At 40.8% G+C, this 22,827-nt stretch overlaps 1 protein-coding gene across 19 annotated transcripts in view; it reads right to left on the bottom strand.

The window, feature by feature from the left end:
* Positions 1 to 22,827, bottom strand: part of ZBTB44 (zinc finger and BTB domain containing 44) — a 70,899-nt gene that overhangs the window by 35,821 nt on the left and 12,251 nt on the right. For 8 of the 19 annotated variants that reach the window (XR_015261069.1, XR_015261070.1, XR_015261077.1 and 5 more), the window contains exons 2-5: positions 14,138 to 15,207; positions 9,460 to 9,544; positions 4,071 to 4,234; positions 1,727 to 1,810 (exon numbers count right to left, since the gene is read on the bottom strand). Coding sequence is in view for 10 of the 19 variants with exons in the window: in XM_086766403.1 (XP_086622529.1) it covers positions 1,727 to 1,810; positions 4,071 to 4,234; positions 9,460 to 9,544; positions 14,138 to 15,155 (1,351 nt within the window). In the remaining 9 variants the exon portion in view is untranslated. Of the gene's footprint in view, positions 1 to 872; positions 1,376 to 1,504; positions 1,811 to 4,070; positions 4,235 to 9,459; positions 9,545 to 14,137; positions 15,208 to 19,943; positions 20,008 to 22,827 lie in introns of those variants that run through there. The other 11 variants (XR_015261073.1, XR_015261072.1, XR_015261071.1 and 8 more) reach the window with 4 other exon arrangements.

The raw sequence follows: 22,827 nt of genomic DNA, 5'->3' as shown, positions 1-22,827 counted from the left end.
TAACTGATTCTTACCAACTGATGGCTGAGTGTATAAAAAAAATAATCTACCAAACTCTTCAGTAGTATTTTTCAGAGCATGAGCACATAAGCAGAATAAAATTTCTTTGCAAATATTCAGCACTAGACATGTCAGTTAGTACTTGAGGCAAGTACATATATATATTATATACATGCAGGTTTGTGTGCCTTGGTTCCTCCTTGTAATAATCCATTTAAAAGCAGTCCTTTTCTTAAAGGACAGCACCATTCACTGCTTCAAATCTAAAATCACAGCCAGCTACGCTCAGCCTAGTGTTTATACATTCAAACTAAGGGAGGCCTACAGACGACTAACATTACATACTTAAATCTGACTTTAATTTGACGACAACAATGAAGTGCTTACCACATCACCCCTTAAGAGTTTTTGCTCTAGTTTTGGCACAAGCGTTAAGAACAAGAAATGCGGAAACCCACAGATCTGAAGCACTTGTACTTTTAAACAATATTCTGTTGGAAGACCAGTGACCGGCTTTCCTGGTTTGTTTTGCAATTTTTTCATCCTACATCATTTCTGAGATACCCAAATAGAACAAAATGTTGAAATGTTTGGTAAAGAAAAAAGCATAACATTTAGAAATCACGGGGGATGGTATTGTAGATGCCGTAACATTTACAATACATTTCTTTTGCGTTTCTGAAGGCAGATGACTTATAGACACACCAAGCTGCACCCTCTCTATACATTTAAGGGCTGTGAGATCTATCTTCCTCCAGTTTCCCTCATCCACTTTCATATTCTTCTATCTCAAATTCCAATGGTTACAAACACTTATTTCAACGTGAGAATGCAGTGCTAATCTGATGCCTCAGAATCCTTTTAACAGTCTTTAGTGAAGTGTACTTGTGAGATGTGCCAAGTCATTTGTGCCCTGATAAACACGAAATGTCCCACTGGCCTTTACTATTTCAAACCCTACTAGTCTGATCATTTAGTAAAATGTTACCTAGAAAATGAAAAAAGAGCAGGTATGCAATCATGCAATCTTTCCAAAATATCCACCATCAAGCAAGTACTTAAAATTAAATAGTCAGTCTATTCCCTGAGTAAGTGAACAGGCTATGCACAAGATTTTGAATAGCAAATCATTTACAGAACTCCACAGATACTGTAGTACAGAATGCTCTGGCTTAACACCATTAGCCTGTCCACAGATACTACTGAAAAGAGAAATTAAGTCGCCCAGAAGCAACTTCTGCATATCACTCGATTCTTCAGTGCCCCCCTACATAGCTCATATGCTGTAAGACAGATCAGATAGAACAGACAGTGGCGCGAGAATGAATTTGACTGGAAGTAGCTGGCAACCTGATGAGAGGCACAGCAGGCTGCCCTGAAAGCAGGAAAATACGATTTAGGGGGGAAAAAAAAAAAAAGGCAAAAAGGAAGGGGGGGAGAAAAAAAAAAAAAAAAAAAAAAAAAAAAAAGCAGCAAGTTTCCCTGTTAGGTTTTTGCTGTGCACCTCACCTGCTCTGGAAGTAGTTTGCTAGCTCTGACGCTTCATGGTTCAAGCTCCTCAGGTGAACGATTAAATTTCCAGAGTTGGTGAACATGGCGCCACATGTTTTGCACTCGTAAATCCGAGGCTTGCGGATAATATGCCGGGAAACCCGCATGTGGTGTTTATATTCCCCGAAGGAAGTGAAAGTGGCACTACATATCTGGCACCGGAAACAGCGTTTACCTTCGTGCTTCAGGCGATGCATCTTTAGCGAGTAAGCTCGGGTGAACTTTTTCCCACAGCGGTCACACTGAAATGGTTTAATGCCTGCGGAAGAGAGAGCAAAAAAAAAAAACAAAACCATTCACCTTTTGTAATGAGGTCGCTGACAACATCCTTCCAGATTTCCAACACAGACAGCAGCTGTGGCCAGCCACAGCAAAGCGCTGTTTTAGGAAAAAAAAGCTCTGGTTAAGTTTAAAATGGCAGAAGCAATTATCACAGAGCTGTGCTTTCTCAGAACCAACTGCCAATAAATTTCATAACAATGTGACCTGTCCGTAACGCTCACACGTTGTCTTCCCCTCATGTTTCAAAATGAACATAAGCCTCCATGGATTATACTACAGTTAAGATCCTGAGCCACAGCCAAAAAAGTATCCGATGCAGCAGTCCTCTCAAACCATCTTTGAACTCCTTTGATCTCGGGAGATTTCTTGTGCCAGACTGGTTCCCAACAATGCCATTATCAGACTATCCTTAATTGCAAGGTCTTTTTCTTGCTGCCTTTGGCCTCAGAGAAGTGTTCTTGCAGGGGGACCGTGTGCACAAGGATGCCCCTGTAATGCAGCAGGAATGGTGATAAAAGGGTGAAGTAGCAGCCTTTATATTGCGTGGGAACCTTTCTATACAAGGATTTTCAGCAACTCTGCATGACAGACAGCTCTCGAAGACAGTTTAGGTTCATGTCTCTCTTTTTTCTTGTATTAATTTAGAAATTCTTTTACTAGTTCATTTTTCATTTATTGCAGGTACTAATAGAAGCACAAAACAGACGAGCTCTGCAACATGTTGCAGTGGCTGAGAGTATGTAATCACACCCAAACAGAACTATTACAACATAAAAGACTGAATCACCAAAAAGTTCAGATTTAATAAAAAGCCTGAACTCCAGAAAGTGTGGAAATCCAAACGTGAGGCCAAGAATCTGGAATCTGGAGCTCTATTCATAATAGGGCTGTCAAAGGAATAAAAAAAGGTTTTTTTTCAAAAGGCTGAATGTGCATCAGTCCAGGCTGTTAATTCCACCAGTCTTTCACTCTGCTTTCCTCACGTTCAAAGCGGGAGCTGAACTTTTAATTGGGGCTTTTTTAAAGAGAAAGCTGTAGTTAAGGTTACACTGAAACTCCTTGTTAAGCATGTGAAAACAAGTTAATATACCAGAATATTGTCTTGTGGAGCTAAAACTTTCCACATTTCCCTACTGTCCAAGGACATCTATTTCCTCTGATAGATTGAGGACAATCTCTTCAGCCATTTTGCTTATGTGAAAACACTTTCAACATTTACAAGTTTTGAGAGTTTCTTTTGCAGGCTAACTACGCTAAAACAGCTATTCACATCTCTCCCAGCTTTGCCTAGGTCTTGCCAGTCCACAGGTCAGCCAGAGATGCTCCGCTGAAGGCTGTCTGCTGTCGTTTACCTTTTTAGCAACAAGCTTGGGACAATCTCGCACCTGAAATGCTCCCAAAGTTTGCTTTTTTAAAGTATGAAACACATATTATTACATCATACGGCCATTTTCCTTGAATGGATTTGACAAATAATCGCTGGCAGGGACAAAATTACACCTCAAGGTGTAATTGTGGGTGCTCAACTGCAAAACCCAATATTCCCTCCATTCACTAAAATGTCGATGCTATTGCCAGATAATGCTGACAAGTCTTGAAAAACACCGATACCTAAGACATAAGGAGTTCATACTTAAGTTAGAAATCAAAATGAATGCACCAATTTGGGGACCAAGACTCAGCGGAGGCATTCACACAAACCTTTTGCTACCTGTACTATCTGGAGTAGCCAAACTGATTATCAAACCAATTCAGTTGTCCTGCAATCCCTCCAAAGATTCTGAGATCCAAAGGATACAACATTCTTCAATGCAAGGACATAAGATAGATAATATTTTCTGTATTATTCACAAGTTTCCTCTAAAACCCAGCAGACAACTACAACATGTAAGAGCAAGAATTTCAATCTATGTCACTTCTTTAGTATCATAAAAAAAGCCAAGTATACTTTATTTCATCTCAAATCTTGATCAGGAAAATGACTTGTCCTGATGATCTTCAAGCAATCAGATTTTTTTCAGTCCACACAAACGCTAATCATCCACGAGTAGAACTATCAGTCAGATTTGATGTATCAAAACAAGCATTTAAGGAGACATACCTCTACTCAATCTTTCCGAAATCAATTCCCAAGCGCTTGGCAGGTGATTAAAAAAGCATTGCATTATTATATCTGCTGCACAGCGAGCAAACCTCTGCGAGTCTGTAAATTAGTAATTATTGGAAATGTTTCTTACCTGAGTGGATAAGCATGTGTTGTTTTAAGTTCTGAATGCGAGTGAACCGGACCCCGCAGGTTGGACACTGAAAAGGTCTGTCTGGACCGTTTGGGCTGGGTCTCTCTGTGCTGCTGGTAGAAGGAGCGATGTAGAGCTGGTAGGGATACTGAACGTTCTCCAAACTACAAAGAAAAAAAAAAAAAAAAAAAAAAAAATCACTGATTTACAAGCAAGCTAGAGGAAAAAAAATAAGAGGACTTGCCTGTGGAAATGTGAACCTTGAACACATTTGGATGAGAAGAAGAAGAAAAAGACTGGTGTTTCATATTTCTGATGAAGTCTATATTTATGCTGGAAATCTCCTCCTCTACAGCTATGCATCTGAAGTCTCAAAGTCACTAATATTCCACACCTGAACAAAACCAGAGAATAACCTCTGAATTCCATTCTTTTGGGCACAGGTCTGAGCACCAGCTGCAAACTGAACTTTGTTTTCCAGGCACAGGCATTTTGTCAAGCATATCGATGATTTACAATCAGTAAAGAGTCCCCAAGGAAGAATTTAAAGAATTGAGCAAATTGGAAATGAAAGGAGTATTTTGCAGCTTCAATGATATTTACAAATGAAATTAAAGCTGATTCATTTACACTTTAATCCAAGTTCAATGAGCAAACATTTGTATCTACAATTACATATTTCTAAGTTTAAAATACTCATCTAATTAATCAATACTTGCTCCTTGTCTGATTCAACCGGCTCCATGAGAATGACTCAAGCGTTGTATTTAAAAAACAGCATGCAGATTATAATAACGGAAAAATTTAACTTTCAAAGTAATTTATTTAAAACTGACTAATTGCTCCTACATGGCCTGTAGCTGCAAACTGTTTAGGGGAACTACAGCATTACAATCCAAGTCCTCTGGCCAGGAACGTGCTTTGCTAAAGGGCATGGTGAAATAAAACCAAATCTGCTGGTACAAACATCATAACGACAGGAGTTTGTACTTACCTGGGGTTTCCCCTACCTGAGCATTAAGGTCTACACTTTTTGTTGAAAGAGACATTTCAGCTTGCTCACAGCCTGGTGGCAGATCAGACGTCACTGGCAGCAGGGAACTGCTCTGATCCTGAATACTCCAGGGCCAGAACAATGCAATTTTAGTTCTACTAAACTGTGATGTAGGAGAAAAAAAAGTACAACAATGTCCCCTGTTGCGCATCGTCAGAAAGTCTCCCTAACTAAACAAATCCTTTGGCTGGTCTGCTTCCACCTCGAGCCCAGATTATTGGTTTTGAGGTTAGGCTGAATTTGTGGACTTCGAATGCTCACAGGAATGAAACGTGCACTTTGCACAAACACGTCTTCCTACGCCTCATACAAAAATCCACAGAGCAGATCAGCACAGGAGGTCAAGAACTAGGACCACCTCTCTAAAGTCTACACCTTAACTGTCTTGATCTGTTCTGGAAATGGATGTCAGTATACCCGTGAGAACTAGGTATCTGAATTCTGAGTACAACAATGGGTCTCGGTGGCAAAAGTTCCAGTTGTAAAATTTACCTGGAGAGAGAGAGAGAGAGCGAGCGCACCAAGCAGCTCTCGATACACACAAGATAAGAGTTTCCTGCAGGAGTTCAGTAACAATCTGCCTGTAAAACCCATAAGGATTTCTGGTCTCATGTGGAACTGGAATAATATTTGCTCTAAGGAAGCAATTTTATTGTTCTTCACTCTTTTTTATACACAGCAGGGTCTTAGAGAACTGTGGAAAAGATAGATGCGGACAGATTTGTTGATCTTTGCTTAAGGGAGTGTTTGCAAGAGGGAAGTTACCAGCTCATATCCAGGGCCTGCCACAAGGTAGTTCACTGCCACTTACGAATCTAAAAAAGCCAACTGACGGCTCACCAAACGCATGTGAAATAAATGAGGGTATTAAACATAGGTTCTGGTTTGTTTAACTAAATTTCTGACAAACTGGCACTCTTGTTCCTCTTTGTGAGCCGATCACTAGACAGAGAACAGATTTTACTCTACTCAAATGTGGAAACACCAGCTTTGTCTCTAGAGTTGGTATGACCGTACACTTTCCTCTTTACCAATGAGAACTCCATCAACACAGACTAACAGACACCTGTTATCCAAACGTAAATACTAAAAAAAAAAAAATAAAATAAAAGAACGACATTGCAAAAAAAGCATACAGCATAGAAGTCCAGCTGCCAGAATGACCTAACAATCAAATAGCCAAACTGACTTGGGCCCAGGATGGACAACTTGCCCCTCATCTGGTATGTGACAAACGCCGTGCAGTCTCGCTAAGGGGCAATCCCGTCCTTGGGCTCAGCTGACTGGAGAATTCACAACTAACATTTTCAGAGCTATGTGCCACCAGAAGTGACAGCTGCAACGCAGGGGTGATAAAGGGATGACTCCTGCTCTGAGCTGCACATATAGATACACATATGCAGTGTCCTCAAATAAGAATTACATTTTGTTTTTTTGTGACAACATTTAACTTGCTCTATAGAGAACTTCAACTTCTGGTAACACGCCTCCGAGGTCCTTCTTCCCTCGTTTCTGTGTCAGGGGACTGTGAGGAGGCAAAAGTGCATTGTGCTTCTAGAGCTTTCCAGGGAGACACTCAAACTAGGGCAGAAATCAGGAGCCACAGCTCTCCTTTTGTTTCCAGCTTTCTCAGGCTAGCTCATCCTCAAAGCCTGCGCTGGTGCCAGCTTCCCTGTGATTGGAAGAGAATGGAGAAGTGCTACGGGAACAATCTCCCTAGAAGGAATTTAAAATAAAGTTTGGGTTTTTTTTCTACAGAAAAGCTTTGTGATGAGAAAGGCTGGCTAAAGCAGGTAACACGGGAATCATGAGGCTCTCCAGCTACCAGTGACTGGCATGTCTTTTTCCATCCTGGCACTGCAAGCAGGCTGAAATACCTCTTGGTGACCTACCTGCAGAGCTTAGCACAACGAAGAAATTACATTTGAAACACAATTGTATTTTTTCTCCCCTGCTTCTTTATTCCCCGTACACACTCCAATTTTCATTACTTGCAATTTGTGATAAATGTGGCATTTAACGGCTGAGATTTGTCTAACGTCTCAGCGAATTTCTGTAACAACTAGGTAAAGAGACGCTTTAAAATGTTTTTGTTGCAACACTAAAGTATTCTACTTGCAATTTCTTCTTTTCACCAAGAGATTATATACATATTTAACTATGCAGAATTAAACTCTGACAAATGTGAATGCCAGAATGCTCAGTGAGCCGAGAAATGTTCTCTGTTTGTAAATAACAATTATTTGAGAAAAGTAGAGGTTCTCATTATACCAGATCAGAGAGATCTTTTATAATTGAGCCTTTGCAACTCCTTTTTAAACACAGCCATGAACTGATACAGAGACTGTTAAACCAGCCAAGGCTCAATTACAGATCTGTGTTACAGAAGCGTACTGCAATCCAAATGTGAAATATCAGACAAAGAATATTTCAGACTTCACTGTGAAACAGAAGTTTTAATACTTAACCGACTTTGTGTGCCTATTAAGCCGACAATAATGACGTGTGACCTGCTGTTTACGAAACACTGAATACGGAGGAGGATCATTTAATTACGTTAATTATTTAACACAGAAACTCAAGAGATAAGACATCGTAAATTTTGAAATATTTATGATTCTCTCCACAATGATAAGGATGTCGTATGGCCCAGTGAGTGACAGGCCATATTTATTTGCTGATGTGCCCATTCTGTGCTTGAAACGGGGATTCAAAAGTCTGGAGACTGAAGGGCTGTCACAACGTTTCAGAATGCACCGTCCCACCCTGACAGGCTCACAAGGGAAAGAAAACTTCTTAGGACTTGAAAGCACCATTTTACACATTTAGCTGATTCACAGAATAAGTACAGTCTTGGCACTTTCATTTGAGTTTATAAAATAAATCATTTGGTAGAAAATTTTAGTTCTGCAGTCTAAAATTATCATAAATCCCCGTAACGATTAGTTCCTTCATTGTTTACATAAACAATGTGCAAATTCTGGTTCATTTTGCTGATGCTTCTGTTACTCTGAGACTAATTATTTTCAAACTTGTGCATAAACTAAGGCAAATATTTTTTCCTTCTCTACATAGAAGAGATCTTTTAACAGGAATTTTCAGTGTGTTAAAAGGATTTTATATACTTTAAATTTTCTACGCAGTTTGTGCAGAAGCTGTGCAATTTTATGGGAAACTTCTGAAATAATCTACTGCTGAGAACTGCTTGACTTTAGAATTATATACAGCTTTAAAAACCTGGAATACTTCTAATGTAACATGTGCTCCTACTATCAATTCAAACCCTAAGTGCTGGGTATTATTTTTATACTGCGGTTTGTTAGCAGATAGATAAAATCTTCTCTGCCATACACAAAAATCTTATCTAGGCAGTTATTTTCCCTTCAGATTTAATCCTACAATGGGACAGGTTTTAGATGGAAGCGGCAGGAAAGATTTTACGAGCTGTGAAAATGCAGCTCTTGATAGCTATCTCTATAGGGAGTTTCACTTGACACGGTTTCTAGAGCAACTCCCAACGGTTCACACTTCTTCCTCAGCCCCACTTGTCTAACAAAAAGCCATGCAAAAGCTACACTGTCAATACTTAAAAATTTTGCTTAGAAAGGGAATAGCTATTTATGTGCCATGCTTGACACACACCACAAAAAGCAAATAAATCAAAGTCAAACCAGTTGTGGTTGCTGCTTGCAGGTACACCGCTTTGCTCTAACGGAACAACAATACATCTTCCACCAAACAGACCCATTTTAGTTGGGTCTTCTCTGGCAGCCTTCCCTTATAAGGGATTCCCTTAATAAATCGCTCGTCTCAGCACAGCGAAAGAGTGCTAAATATTTACAGTAAGTGACACGCAGCATCTCGTAAGAAGCTACATGCAGAAAGTTTGGGAGAAAAGATTTAAAACTGCTCTGCATGTTCTGTGGTTTACGGCAACTGGTGAAGCCAAGGCTAGGTACTTGTTTTCATTTTGTTGCTTTTGTGGCTTTACGTCAGCTGTAACATGCATGCAGCTACCACACCTGTTTCACAGTAAAGATCTTTTTTAATTTATTCATGAAGCACAGTGATGAAGAAACAGCAAAAACATTAATATCCGTCTTCACCAGTGTTCCCTGGAAATAGACAGAAAATGAAAAGCAACAAGTAAGCAGATTCTGACTTTCATCACCTACATTCTTCTAAAGCATCTGATCCTTCAGGCACTGATTGTACTTTGATCAACACAGCAAATTAGATGTACGAACAACTGAACATGCTGGGATTAAGGCTGGGTAGGTTAATTACAACACAGCACTTGCTGCAGAACAGTTTGCACACCATGTTGGTACATACCGATCATCATCATCTGCGTGAGCGTTAGTGCCAGAGGTACTTTGGAGTGTGGGTAATCCCTCCGTAACCCCCTCATCTATTGAGCCTAGAAAAAGAAAAAAAGGGCAATTTAATGTAAATACGTGTTCAAAAAGGGTTGGGGGGGGGCAGGTTAATACACATAAAGCTTGCTTTCCCAAATCTCTGGGTGATAAGAAATTAAAATTGTCTCGGGAAAACCATTTAGAAAACCCAGAAGCAACGCATTCCAGCTCAACTTCTCATCTGCACAGATTACCTAGTAAACAGACAACTCAATAAAAGGCAAATATTTGGCACATCTAGAAAATGGAAAGAATCTATGTTAAACACAGCCACAGTTTTCAAAACACATCCAGTACCGACACTGTAAAGCAGAAACGTTACCTTCACCTAAAAGGACTATCCCATCAGTTTTCAAGACTTCTTGAGCAATAAACAGTTCAATCCTGCTACACTACATTGATTTGTGTATATATATACATACATATAGATAATGCCTTTATTTACTGAGAAGATGCTGAGAGAGAGAGAGAGCCCTCTGAGAAATTAGAAATGCAACACAAAAGAGACCAAACATCTGTTTGTAAGAGAATCGTATACACGAAACCATTCTAGAGCTTTCTTCAGTGCAACAACAATCAAGCAAATGTAGCTCAGGTGGATTTTGGAAACAGAATTTAAGGTAAAAGCAGCACTAAAGCAAAACTACGACTTCATTCACCTGATGCATCTGGCTGTTGCTCAGACGGGCCTCCCCCATCACCACTTGGAGTCTGGCGTTCAGTTCTTGTTTAGGCGTATTAGGGAAGGTTAGTTTGGCCTCATGACACCACACCAGGGAGGGACGTTGGCAGCACAGTACTAAAACAGTTCCCAGAACTGATACTGACCCTTCACCAACCATACCCCTTGATAAAAAAAAAAATCCTCTGGTTTGGTTACATGTGACCATTTAGATAAACCACGTTTTGTTGCCTCTTGGAGCTGAGCGTAGAAGAGCAGACTGGATCTCCTCGCAGACCTCCTTTTCCTCTGATGATGACTACGGGTGCAATGGGAGACGATAAGATATGAATGTCTGAACTCCACCAAATTTCAAAAGGATCAGAAAGTCACTTGGAAGTGGTGCAGAACTAATTCTGTCTTGCCTCTTTTTCCCCTCTGTTGAGACTGAATACTAAGCATCGCTTGAACTTTTCTGAAGAGTCAAGCAGCCTTTGAGTCTCTACCACTGAATCCACGTGAGCTGAGAACAGATACGGGAATGGAACTTCTCTCTCTACACCTACATCTTGAGAACGAGCGAAGCTTAGGACAGTGCTAGGAGCTGCTCTTGCTGCTGTGGTAAAAATAACTCTGCTTTCTAAGAGAGCGGTGCGTGAGCAATCTGAATTTGGGCACCCTTCTCTAAAGCACACTAGGAAAACCCAGTATCGTTAGGTCTACAATGGCAAGTGTCAGACAAAATGGAAAACCAGAGAGAAGGAACAAATACATGGAAAGAGAAGCAGAAAGTGTGCTTATACTGTCAAAAAGAACGAGAGCATTGTCTCCAAAAAAGGCTGTCCCTACGAAGGCCAAGGGTGTTCTACAAAACCCTACCGAAGTGAAATTATTGTCTTAATGTGAGCTCATGTTGTGGGGCCAGAGATGGGAGAAAACTTGCATCCCCAGCAGTATTAAAATCACACAAGTGGAATCACAATTTTTAGTTTCATTACGAGCTGACAAACTACATTTGGGAAATTCAGCAACTAAGCACTCTAGGAAGTTCCAAAAGTTAATCCTGTTTTGATTTATCCTTCTTTCTCACAGAATACTTAACTGAAAGGCTACTGAAAAATAAGCCCAGTTGCTCTTAGGTTTAATTTGATGCCTTCACCTCTCAAATGGAAACAGTGTTAATGAGTTATGAAGATATCTTCTCAGACACAGCTATTGTTGTAACCATAATGACTTATTTATCAGGGCCTTGCTTCAAGTCTCCTTCCGTATTATAAAGTGCTTCCAAATATCATAAATTGCAAATGAACAATTCTTGAAATTGCCCAAGGAGTGAATAAGAGCTTTTTGCAATATCAGAAAGAGAGGCAGGAATGCTTTTATAAATGCGCTATAAAACACTGAGATAAATTTATGCAATTATACAAAGAAAATATGTTCAGGGAAGCGAAAGCTGTACTTTAACATGTCTTGCTGCCTCCATTTACTGTTCTTACATTACTGCATGAGGAAATACATTTTCAGGAGGCAAAAAGTGCTTTCCAGCTACAAAGTGTGTCTTATCATACATTAAGTACATGTGAACTGTGCTAAAAAGCAAGAGCACCATTTCTCTTTATAGCAAAATAAAATAGAATAAAAACTATTGTGATGATAGTCAGTAATGTTATGCAAAGACCACTAAATATTAATTCACACGTAGTCAAAGAACAAATTTGTACTTTGAAGGTTTGGGGCTAGCATGTTTTTTTTTTCTCTCTCTGTAGCCATTTTAAGGAAGAACATACTATACTAATATCCTCAATAACAGACATTTAAGTTTAAACATTATAATCATTAAAGCCTAAGATACTCTGCCCCATGCCATACAAACGGTCAGATACATGACCTCAGCAGTACACAACCTAAAATAGGAAATAGAAAACAGAAAACTTTCCCAAAAACATCATTTGGCTTCAAAACAGAGAGCTTTTGAAGACAGATGTGCAAAGTTGCTTTTCAACAGAAATAATTTCTGCAAATTGGCTACAGCAAGAACAGAATCCAGTAAGGTGCCTGGCTGCTGGAGAACCTTTCAAGGTATTTTTTTGTTTAACACTAAGACTCTCTTAGAAAAGGCGATTTTATAGCACTCAGTGGCACCTCTCTCTGCAAATCAGTCCTAGCCTCACTCTCTCATGTCCCAAGCCGTTCAAGCCACTTTTGACTGTGCAATTTTTCTGCTTTTTCTAACTCCAAGAGATGTTCTCTGAACACTTCAGCAGAGTGTACGCTACTCAGCTGTAATCTAGAGTTTATACTCTGTTCTTTTAAGCTGCTTGGGTATGATATTTAGAGTTAGTAAAACTCCCTCCTTTCACCTGATGTGCTATTTTAAACTTTCCTTAAAAATTATTTCTCCTTCTTCTACTTTGTCTGTGATAGTAGATTTATGTTGATGAAATGACTTCCACCTCTTCTCAGATGGCGCTCGCAAGGCCCTTCTGAAGCTTCTACTGTAATGAGTTAAAAACTGAGTCAAGCTAAACCTGTTCTTGAACAAGGATCACTTTTCCTGGAGACCACCCAGCAAACAAATTGTTTCTTGTCATTTTTAATCTATGCAGTATTTTGGCAAACTACATTTAAAGATTTATATTTAAACTGATATGAAGTCTGCTTCTCACAAAAGGTAAACATCCCTGTCTCCAGTAAATAAAACATTTTCATTTGGAAAAAGCATTATCAACATATGAGCTACACAAACCAATGAACAAAACCAATCACAAAAAATCCTGAAGGAATGGGATAAATGGAAAATATTTTTGTTTCTTTTTAGCGTGTATTACCTGAAGAGTTTAACGCCACTGATTACATATTGCAGTCCTGGAATGGTCAGACTGATCTAACACTCACTTTCCTCAGAGAAGGCACAGTGTTACGCTGACCAAACAAAACAAATCATGCAGGCTACTAGACTACATTTATTTACTTTGCTGTAGTTGATTTATTTAACTGAAGCAGCCTTTCATGTATACATTATTTGAACAAAGCAGACCAGTACATGCGCCATTCTTACCGCCTTCAAACAAAACAGGCTTTATTAAAAATCTTTCAGTAAACAAACTACTGAGCACAGGTTAAGCCAAAAGAAAGCAAAATAGCTGACTTAGGCAAAAATTCAGTAATTAAACTAGAAATATTGCCCAACCTCTATCTTCTGGCTTACTAAAAGCCAGTCAATGCATTCTGCACAACAAGGGAAAATGGGGTTGTTACAGTAACCTTTAAGCATTAGCTATTAATAAACAACAGTCTGCCACAAGAACCCAAAATTGGCTTCAAGTTGTCTTCCATGGAAAAAAAAAAGGTTTCTCTCAGCAACTGGCAGTATTTGAAGCAGCAACTTGAGAACCAAATCCCACAGAAATGGAAAGATTCTCAGTATTATGACTGTGTGGTTTTGTTTTCGTCTGGGGCATTAGGATGACAGCGTTCCACCACTTATTTTGCAAATCTTCTTACAAAGGCTCTCTGTCATGATTATACAAGATTTTATGTCTGATGCAAAGTACCATTCTACCCCTCCGTGGCTACAACCACAAGTCTTTCTGATTTGGTGCTTCTGCTCAGCTGAGATCATGCCTTTTGACACTACTGAAAACAGAATTATTCTCCCCAGTCAAGCAACCAGAGGTAAAAAGAGGCTCTCAGCCTCTCCTGAATAAGGAGGTCTATTAACAGGCTTACCTTTCTTAGCTGCCTTCTTCAAAGCTACTTAAAGAGCTCCAAGTCCCATCTCTCCATCAGGGTTTATACACAACATTTCATAAAACTGGAGCCAAAATGCAGTGGCACAAAAGCATGAAAAATCATGAAGCAGACTTCCTCCAACAAAATCACAAGTGCACCCATAACTATTTGTACACATATCTAACCTCAGAAATGTTCATACCTATAGAGGAAGACTGTGGGCTGATCAGGAGATCTTCCTGCACTTGCTCGCTTCCTGGGACTGTCTGCTGATCGCTCAGAGAGCTCTGGGACGCGCTAACAGGCTGCGATACTTCCTCGTGAACCTCCTCATCGCTTAACCTTTCCACTTTGACGTGCACGTCTTCTTCAATGACGAGGGGAGAACTGGCTTTTGTGCTCTCACAAGTCACATAATCTGCAATTCTTCTGTTGGACTCGGAGGGCCCAGGCATTTCCAAAATCCTAGAGTTCTCTGCCTGCTTCACCTTCTCAGACTGAAGTCTTCGATCGATTCCAAAAGGAAAAGTCCAGGGAAAAGCTAAGGACGAGTCCACAGGCTGATTTCTGGACTCCGGGTAAGAAGTTGAAGGATTCAGCACTTGGGGGGAACTTGTTTGTGTGTTACACTTAAGGGGGCTCTCGGGAGACATAACTATGTAGCTTTTGCGCTTTCGTCGCGACTCTCGGCAAACAGGAATGGTTCTTTCCACGACGCTGCACTCAGAAGAAACCGGAGAAAGGCTGCCGTCTCGAGAAGTAAAATTGCAGTTTGCGCTATTCTCCTGTCCTGCGTCCAGCACCTTCTCTGGCTGGCTATTGGGCGTATTCCATAAAATGCTGGACTTCATGAATTCCGAGCACGTGCTAGCAACACTGAACATCTGCATGTAGCTGGCAGCAGCCAACACGTCAATAATGTTTTCTGTATTAATAGATAGCGTTGCTGTGTAAGCATATTCCAGAAGAGGTATAAAACCAGTCACTGTCACGTGGTGCAGGTCTAACACGCTCTTGCTCTCATCTTCTGCTTGGCCGACGAGTTTAGAACGGAAGAAGTCGCTGCAGGCTGCCAAAACCACCTTGTGCGCCCTGAAGATTTTGTCCTGGACGCGGATGGTGATATCGCAAAAATGGCCATCGTTGCGGAGCATGTTCAGCTTTCCCAACATCTCCTGACTGTGAGCAGGAGAATTATGAGTGAAGGTTTTAACACCCATTTTTTCACCTTTCTGCTAGCGTTCTTTCCACATACGAGGGATCACAGGTATCCTAAAACAAAGAAGAAAACCGTCATTTTCATCTCTGAAAGCAAAAGTGAAGTGGCTTTGTGACTGTACGACTCTGAACGAAGAAAATTCAGCTGAATTCTCTAGGGTCAGGTTTTTCTAGGACCCAGACTGTGCAACTCTACAGAAATACAATTAGCTACCTGTAATTTTCAAAAAAGCAAATCAATTTATTTGCAATCTATCACTAACAATCTTCCACATTTCTGCTACTGACCACTCCAGACAAATTCCTAACACAGTCTAGAGAAAACCAAATGTCTGTAATACTAAAAATAAAGCATTTTTGAAACTATCATCTGCGTAACAAACACATTTTTACTTTTTGGGCTCAGGAAACTACTGCTTACGGTTCTTAAACCTGACAGACCTTGTCCAATGTTTCTTTTAAGTGGAAAAGCCATTAGTTTGGGTCCGCTTACAAGCATGCAGGAGCAAGCAAGTCTCCCAGAGAAGGTATTTAATACCAGAAAAGCTTTAGAGAAACTACAGCACTAATTTTCAGAGGACAGAGTTCAAGCTAGTAAACACAAAATAACAGTTGCCAATAGCTCTGCTTTCCTGCTACAGTGCAGGTACTGATTGCGTAAAGCTGCTTTTAATAAATAATGTTTGAACCAGGATGAGAAGTTATTGAAAATTCCTTCAAAAACACAATGGATTGCAAACCTCAAAGGAAAGATTACATATAAATCAAATACACACAAATTGATTTTATAGATGTGATAAATAATACAAGGAGGACAACTTCTTTCTTCTGAAAAATACAAAACTGCCTTCTAGGGGACCAGTTCTCTCCCACGTGTGGGAGCAAATGTTTCTGTGCAAGGTCCTGATGGAGTAGAAGGGACTGTTTGCCCCACACTGTCTGCAAGTTCTAAGGCTCCAGCAGTATCTGAAAATGAGGAGGATTAATCTGATCCATGATTCATTCCCTCTGCAAGGCACAGGGGAAAGACACTATGCCAAGCTAGACGCAATATGCCCAGACATCCTTTGCCCCTGCAGTGGAGCTTCTGCGGCCACCAAGGCTGTCTACTTGCAGAGAGCAGAGCAGGACAATCAGTTCCTGGGTTTGCTCCAATTATTTCTGAATAAAGGAAACATAAGCCACCAGGTTTCACCTTCGTAGGGCTCTCCCAAGCTTCCATGAAAAGTCTTTTATGTTCCAGATGACTCACACAATTAACGTGATACAGAAATACTATCTCGGTAAAGTTGGTGGTTAAACATCAACAACATAATTGGATCTGATTATTTCCTGGAGTCAGGCAGATTCCTCACATCATCCTTCTCCTTTCCCTTATGCGTACTCAAAAACAGACCACACTTGCAAATTGCTCACGTGGAGCTTCCCAGATACAAAGAGCACTGCAAGTCTGGAACAGCTTACCACAGCTCTCACCAGCCGTAGCACAGATTTTAACGGCAGCTGTCAGAGCCTACCTTGTTCTACAGACATTTACACTTGGCTGCCTCTTGTTCCTATGGTTTCACTTTTGATACCGCAAATTGTTTCAGACAGAGGAAAAATATCTATCCAAGAGAACAGATTAACTAACACTTAACAATATATATAAAGTCTGAGTGAAACTGTGAGGGCCATTTGGGTTTAAAATGCAATTTCACACTAGTGCAGAGGAAGAAGTTAAGCACAAGCAAAACACTCCCTTCAGTGAAAGAAAACATCTCGACCTCATGAGGCATCTGAAGAGCCAGACGGTCTGTTCTCCAGTGTGAATCAAATGAAAAGCATATTTCATTGATCTCAGACCAAAACACCACAGTAAAATCTTGCAACAGCATATTCTAAAATGGCCTTGGGATACCCTTCCTTCTGAATTCCCAGTCGCTGCAGCAATTACTAGGCACATCAGAAGTCCAGAAGTACTTCTGTTCAGCAACTGGTCACACAAAGAATTACATTTGCAAGGACTAACAGCGTATCTGAAATTCAGAAATAGAACCAATACATAATTGTAAGCAAGGAGCAAAACCTAAGCCATCAATACTCCCAATTCTTGTATGCCCAGAAGACTAACCCATTTTCCTTCTCAGTTCATCTCAACAAGTAACGCTCATCTGAGCAGTCTCTAAGTGCTGGAGCTCTATCCTGCTCACCTCCTCCAAATCCTGCTCTGAACCATTCCTTGTCCCGCTTCCCCCTTCCTGCCTGCCTCTCCCCTCTTCCGGCTTCCTTTCCCCTTTTCCTTTCATCTGTTGCTTCCTTGACCTTGATCTGGTTACAGAATTTAAAATAAAATAGCGGAAGTCAGTGATGTGCAATAAATCGATTTAAATTTATTACGGGAACAGCATGCCTGCCATGAATGTGGAATATTGCTCCGTTAAGTCACTTTTGTAAAATAACTTTCCCCTTCATTGCACTGACACCAGTGTTCAAACAAGTGGCTCCTACACAGGCTGCGGCATGGACAAAGGAAGTATGCATATGCATGCTATCTTTAGGAAAAAAAAAAATCAAAAGGAGTGGGCTGAGGAGGGGGACCAATATTGGTTCTTTACAGAAAATCAGGTAGTAAAAAACATCAAATATTTTAAGAAGGTAATTCAAGCAATATGAAAATATTTTCTGCATGAAAAGATGAGCACGCTGCAATGTTACAGCTTCACCTCAGTTCTACATCTTTGGATCATCCCCATTTCAAAACAATGTTCTGTCACGTTTTATTGCCAATTATGAGAGAGTCCCTACAGTAGCTGTTGGACCATAAGGTGCTACATTCAGGAGTGATTAAAGACCCATAACCTAGCACTAAACAGACACGGTACCTCGGCAGTGTTTGGGCTGGGGAGATCAAGGCGCGCACAAACTAAGTGAAAAGTGGGTTGGAAAAGTTGTTCATCTTTGAGCTGTAAACCATCAGCGACTCCAAACAAGGACTGGGATTGGTATAGAAGAAACAGTGGCTTGCTTTTTCTTTCCCGCTGCAGCAGCACGGCTCCTCCTCCCCACAATCCCCACGCACACACTTATACCCTGGCCCACAATACTTCAGAGTATTTCAAAGTTCAAGAGAAACGTGGTGAAATTTAAAGACATTTTCAAAAGTTTTCAAAATATTCTCATCGGGACGCTTCAGCCCGTATTTAATGGGCTGTATTTAACTTTGCCACAGACACTTACAGTTTGAGAGAACTGTTTTTCCAGCACTGGAAACGTGGGGATTCACCACCCAAGTGCGGATCCCTGGAGAAGGTGAGAATTCAAATGTGAGCACTTAAGGACTTCCAGAGCGAGAATTTTCTCCACTATTAGCTGAAAGCAGTTGGAAGGTAAGTGCTACCGCACGAAAGACTTTGCACAATTCGTTTGAAAATTAGTTGGGTTTTTTAGTTGTTTTGTTTGGGGTTTTTTTTTTTTTTTTTTTTTAATCCTAGGAGCCCTAACATAGACCTGACCTGCAAGTAGTTCAAAGGACCTTCGCGCATTCTCATTCTGTTTCAAGGCTACTGAAAAACAAGTTTTAGCAACAGTTACCGATTCACATACAGTGTTTTGGGACAATGATTAAACACCCATCAAGTTTCTGTGCTTGGAAACATAAAAGGTGAAAGTGTACGCTATGTTGTGTAAACAAAAAAGAACCTGTAACAGAATTGAAATATATTGCTTACCTGACCTGCCTACTTCCCCGTACCCAAAAGTCAGCTCCTCATTCACCTGCTGCTGATTGTTATGGCTCAAACCACTGGTTTTGAAACATGGTACCTACAATAATCTCAGTTTTTTCCTTTGGAGGAGTCAGCGAATCAAACTCATAGAGCTGTTTGCACTCAGTGTCTCACTTTGCAGCATCATTTTACAACAGAAGTGAATATTTTTTTTTTTTAGCACCACAAAACTACCACCCCACCTTTAAAGCCTGTACCCTGACCCATGGCAACTTACAAAACATCATTAAAACACTGAGTTTTCTGAATACTAAACCCAACAGACTTCAGATACAGAAATGTCATGTTGGCTTTAGTGCCCAAAAAGCTCAGGAAATTCCCACCCTCGTCCTCACCAGCACTCCCTCAGGTACACTCATTCAACTGTGAGGCAATGGTGTAAATTACATCACTGGTTATCTCTCATTTTGAAATTTATTTTTAACCCAAACCACTTCTTGAGCACTGGTTACAGCACCATCCCATAAACAGCGGTAGCAGCCCAGGCACAGACAACTGTGGGGATCAACGTGTGACCCGGACCACCTCATCTCTGTCAGCTTCTCACTGTACTACAAAGCCACCAGCACCTCTTTCTCCCTCAAACTGCCTAACTGGTTAGTGCAATTAAGTTTATAATTGAATTAGAGCAATTGCTCTGTGTGCGTACTTAACTTCAAGTTTTTCATTTCCATTTCAGAATCAAAACACTTGTGTATCTAAACACGCATCTGTTTTTTCCCCCCAACACCAGCTGGCCTAATAAAAGGTACTATCACGACAAATCTTGCCTTGCTTCACTTGACAAAACTGCTGGCTGGAGTTGCCAAACTGTTCTTGTTCCCAATGAGCCAACAGCACTTTCTAAACTGCGTTTAAAACTGTATTTTAAGGCAGGTCAGTAAACCCAGTTTGAACTCAGCCCATCACTGCCAAACCTGATGGTATTTATGAAGAGAGAAGCCAGACACAAGGTTTCTGTGCTGAAAATTACGTCAATGTGCAGTGTTCACTTTGGTGTCCTGGAATCTGTGGAATGCAAACCTGTAACCTTGAGCTGCAGTGGCTGACCAGACCAGGGAAATGAACCATCCAGAGAAGTATGCAGTGTTTCAGAACTTCAATTTCCTCCAGGACAGCATACTTCAAACTGCAAGTGCACAAAGGACCTAGTGTTAAGTCAGCCACTTCATAAACAGCTTTATGTTAGACCCTGAAACAGATGCCGAGCTGCAGTCTATAAATGGAGGCTGAGGTGATGCTAGACCCTGCAAAAAACAGGAGAGAGCATTCACTACTGGGGCTGACCTGGTCCTTGGTCCCTCGGTTCAGGAATGAGACTTCTTTTCTCCAACCACTCCTCCTGAAATACCCGAAGACCCTAGAACTGCTCCTGTGTACCTTTCTCCCCAGGATCACAGAAGACGACAATTTTCTGTTTTAAGGAGTTTGTAGGGGGCTTTTGTTCTTGGACAGTCCTCCAGGAAGATCTCTGTCTGCCCAGCAAAGAATCACCGACAGCGAGATAAGTAACTCCGGAAAACTCCACTTGGGAGCTTTAATGGTAGAGCAATTTCCCCTAGCAAACTGAAGACTTGAAATACTACAATCCATCTATTTATTGTTGGCAGTAATGCTCCCTTTCACAGTAAAAGGCATATAAAAGAGTGTGTTGTGCTTTTCCTACGTACTCCAGAAGTCCTGCATTCGATAAGGCCATTTACTTTGTAAAAACTGGGGTTTTGGCACACCACTTTTGACAAGTTCATGTGTTAAAGCTTTCAAGGTCATTGTCTCCTCCTACAGCCAGTGTCACTTGCAAAAAGCATTTGTTTGCTTCTTTGTACTCACACATAAGCTTGTACCTACGTTCACTACAATTTTATTTCAACTCTCCCCCCCCCCCCCACCCCCCCGACAGAGCACTTTCCAAGGATGCTACCGTGGCAAATTGCTTCACAAGCAGCCACTTCATCCTCTGAAAAATTCCTGGCAAAGAGACCTTCTAAAGTAAGATCTTCCTAAATTTTAGGTACAGAGCAGCAGAAGCTACTGCACAAGGGTGGCAGGCAGTATTTCAGAACTAGAGTTAAGCTTCACAGAGGCAGACTAAAACCCTATCAGGAAGCAGCTATGGTTTCAAATGTTTAAGTGCAGACAACTCTCATTGATCCAGGTCTGTGTAAATAGCCTACAAAATGTTCAGATGAAAGATGAACTCTACGTACCTAGGCCTCCGTTTAACACTTGCAGAAACTGCATTGTGGCAAGCTTCCTCTCAATCTTAAATGAATTTGTAAGGATCTAGCTAAGCTCCTCGCTAGCGGTTTACAAAGTCAAAGCACCCAGGCTGCATCTCTTCACGAAAAACTGTTGAAAAGATTTGCATATCTGGAAATCCTAAGCTGCGCCAGGGTCCACAATAACTTTACTTGTTTGGTACCAACCAAGCTCCTCTTGCAAAATAATTACTCCCGAATAAGAAGGCCCAAAATATCTATGAAATACCTGTCTGATATTCCTAATAGATCTCTCAGGCTTCCCCTAAATTATACCCTAAAATAACAGAAAGGAAAAGCGTTAACTTTAACATGCCATGAGAAAAAAAGATGTGTGAGGGCATGGCAAAGTCTTAGATCACAGTTAGAGCACTGACTCACGTTATCATCACTGCTGAAAACATTAATCTTTAACGAGGATGGGAAAAGAATGGCTCAGATCTCAGATAACGGAAAAGTGGATTCACATGACACAAATCTAGTACGTGTGTTTTAATTCTCAGAGCTGGTGAAAGCATTGAGACAAAGTAGTGGTGGGCAAAACCAGCCATTTATTCTACAAAATGGTTTTATTGTAAATTGAGATGGTAGGTCAGCTGCCACAGAACAGTTCTGGAAGGATAAAACTAGAAAAAAAATATTTACACATACATTTTAAGGGAAAGTTCAGGGTGTCATTTTTACAGTAACAACAGACTTCTTTCCCCTCACAGCAGAACACAGGCTCTCTTAAACCGGTTTACATGACTGGAGCTTCAGCTGAGTGTTGAATTTAGAGGGAGCTGACACCCCTCCTCTTCAAGATGCCATGGCTGCCAGCCACTTATCTCCCCCACAATTTATCTTACAAAACTCAGGTAGTTTTTTAGCAATTGTGACTTTATTGCTGCTTTTTTTTTTTCTTTTAAAGAAGTTCATCTAATAACTTCTTGACATGTATTCCCATACAAGAGATAGCAAAAGATAGACCTATTCTGGCTTTCAGTTTTAACTGTTATTAGCATCAAGGTGTAAGCTTTGGTCAGAAACCAGTGCTGCTGCTGAATGCACCGAACTGGAGCTCTTCACATGCTGGAACATGTGGTTTATTCATTGGTGAGGAAAATGATATCCACCAAGTATGAGGCTAATGAAAGAGCTCCCATTTCAGTGCAAATTCCTAAAAATAGTTACAAAAACTCTCAGCTCTCTCCTCAGCTTTTGTCAGGATGAGCCCTGGCCCTGCTCACCAGAATTGTTTTGTCATCTTCATTCACCACCTTGAAGCTGGTGAAGTTTTGACTGAGCAGAGCGCTCCTTCAAAACTCCAGCAGCCCGTCCCTCAACTGTCACTGCCCTCCTGGCACGCAGGGCGAGAAACACGTCCACGTAGCACGGCTGTTTTGACCCAGAGCAGATCAGAACAGAATTGAAGGGGCCTGTGAGAGAAGCCAAAGTATCTTGTTAGAGACCCCGGGAACAACACATTACCAAATCTCTGCTGTGAGGCAGGATGGGGAAAGGCACTGTTCTTGCAAGCCACTTCCACACATTTCCGTTACCAGATTTTGACTTTGTTCACCAAAAGACAGGCAAATGCTCTTTATTTTCTCCTCAGTTTTCCAGATTTTTTTTTTTTTTTACACCATGCATATTAAAACACACAAACA

This window comes from Chlamydotis macqueenii, chromosome 24 (genome assembly GCF_036417535.1).
Source record: "Chlamydotis macqueenii isolate bChlMac1 chromosome 24, bChlMac1.mat, whole genome shotgun sequence".
In the NCBI taxonomy this organism is placed as follows: domain Eukaryota; kingdom Metazoa; phylum Chordata; class Aves; order Otidiformes; family Otididae; genus Chlamydotis; species Chlamydotis macqueenii.
This window is presented reverse-complemented; position numbering and strand designations above follow the sequence as displayed.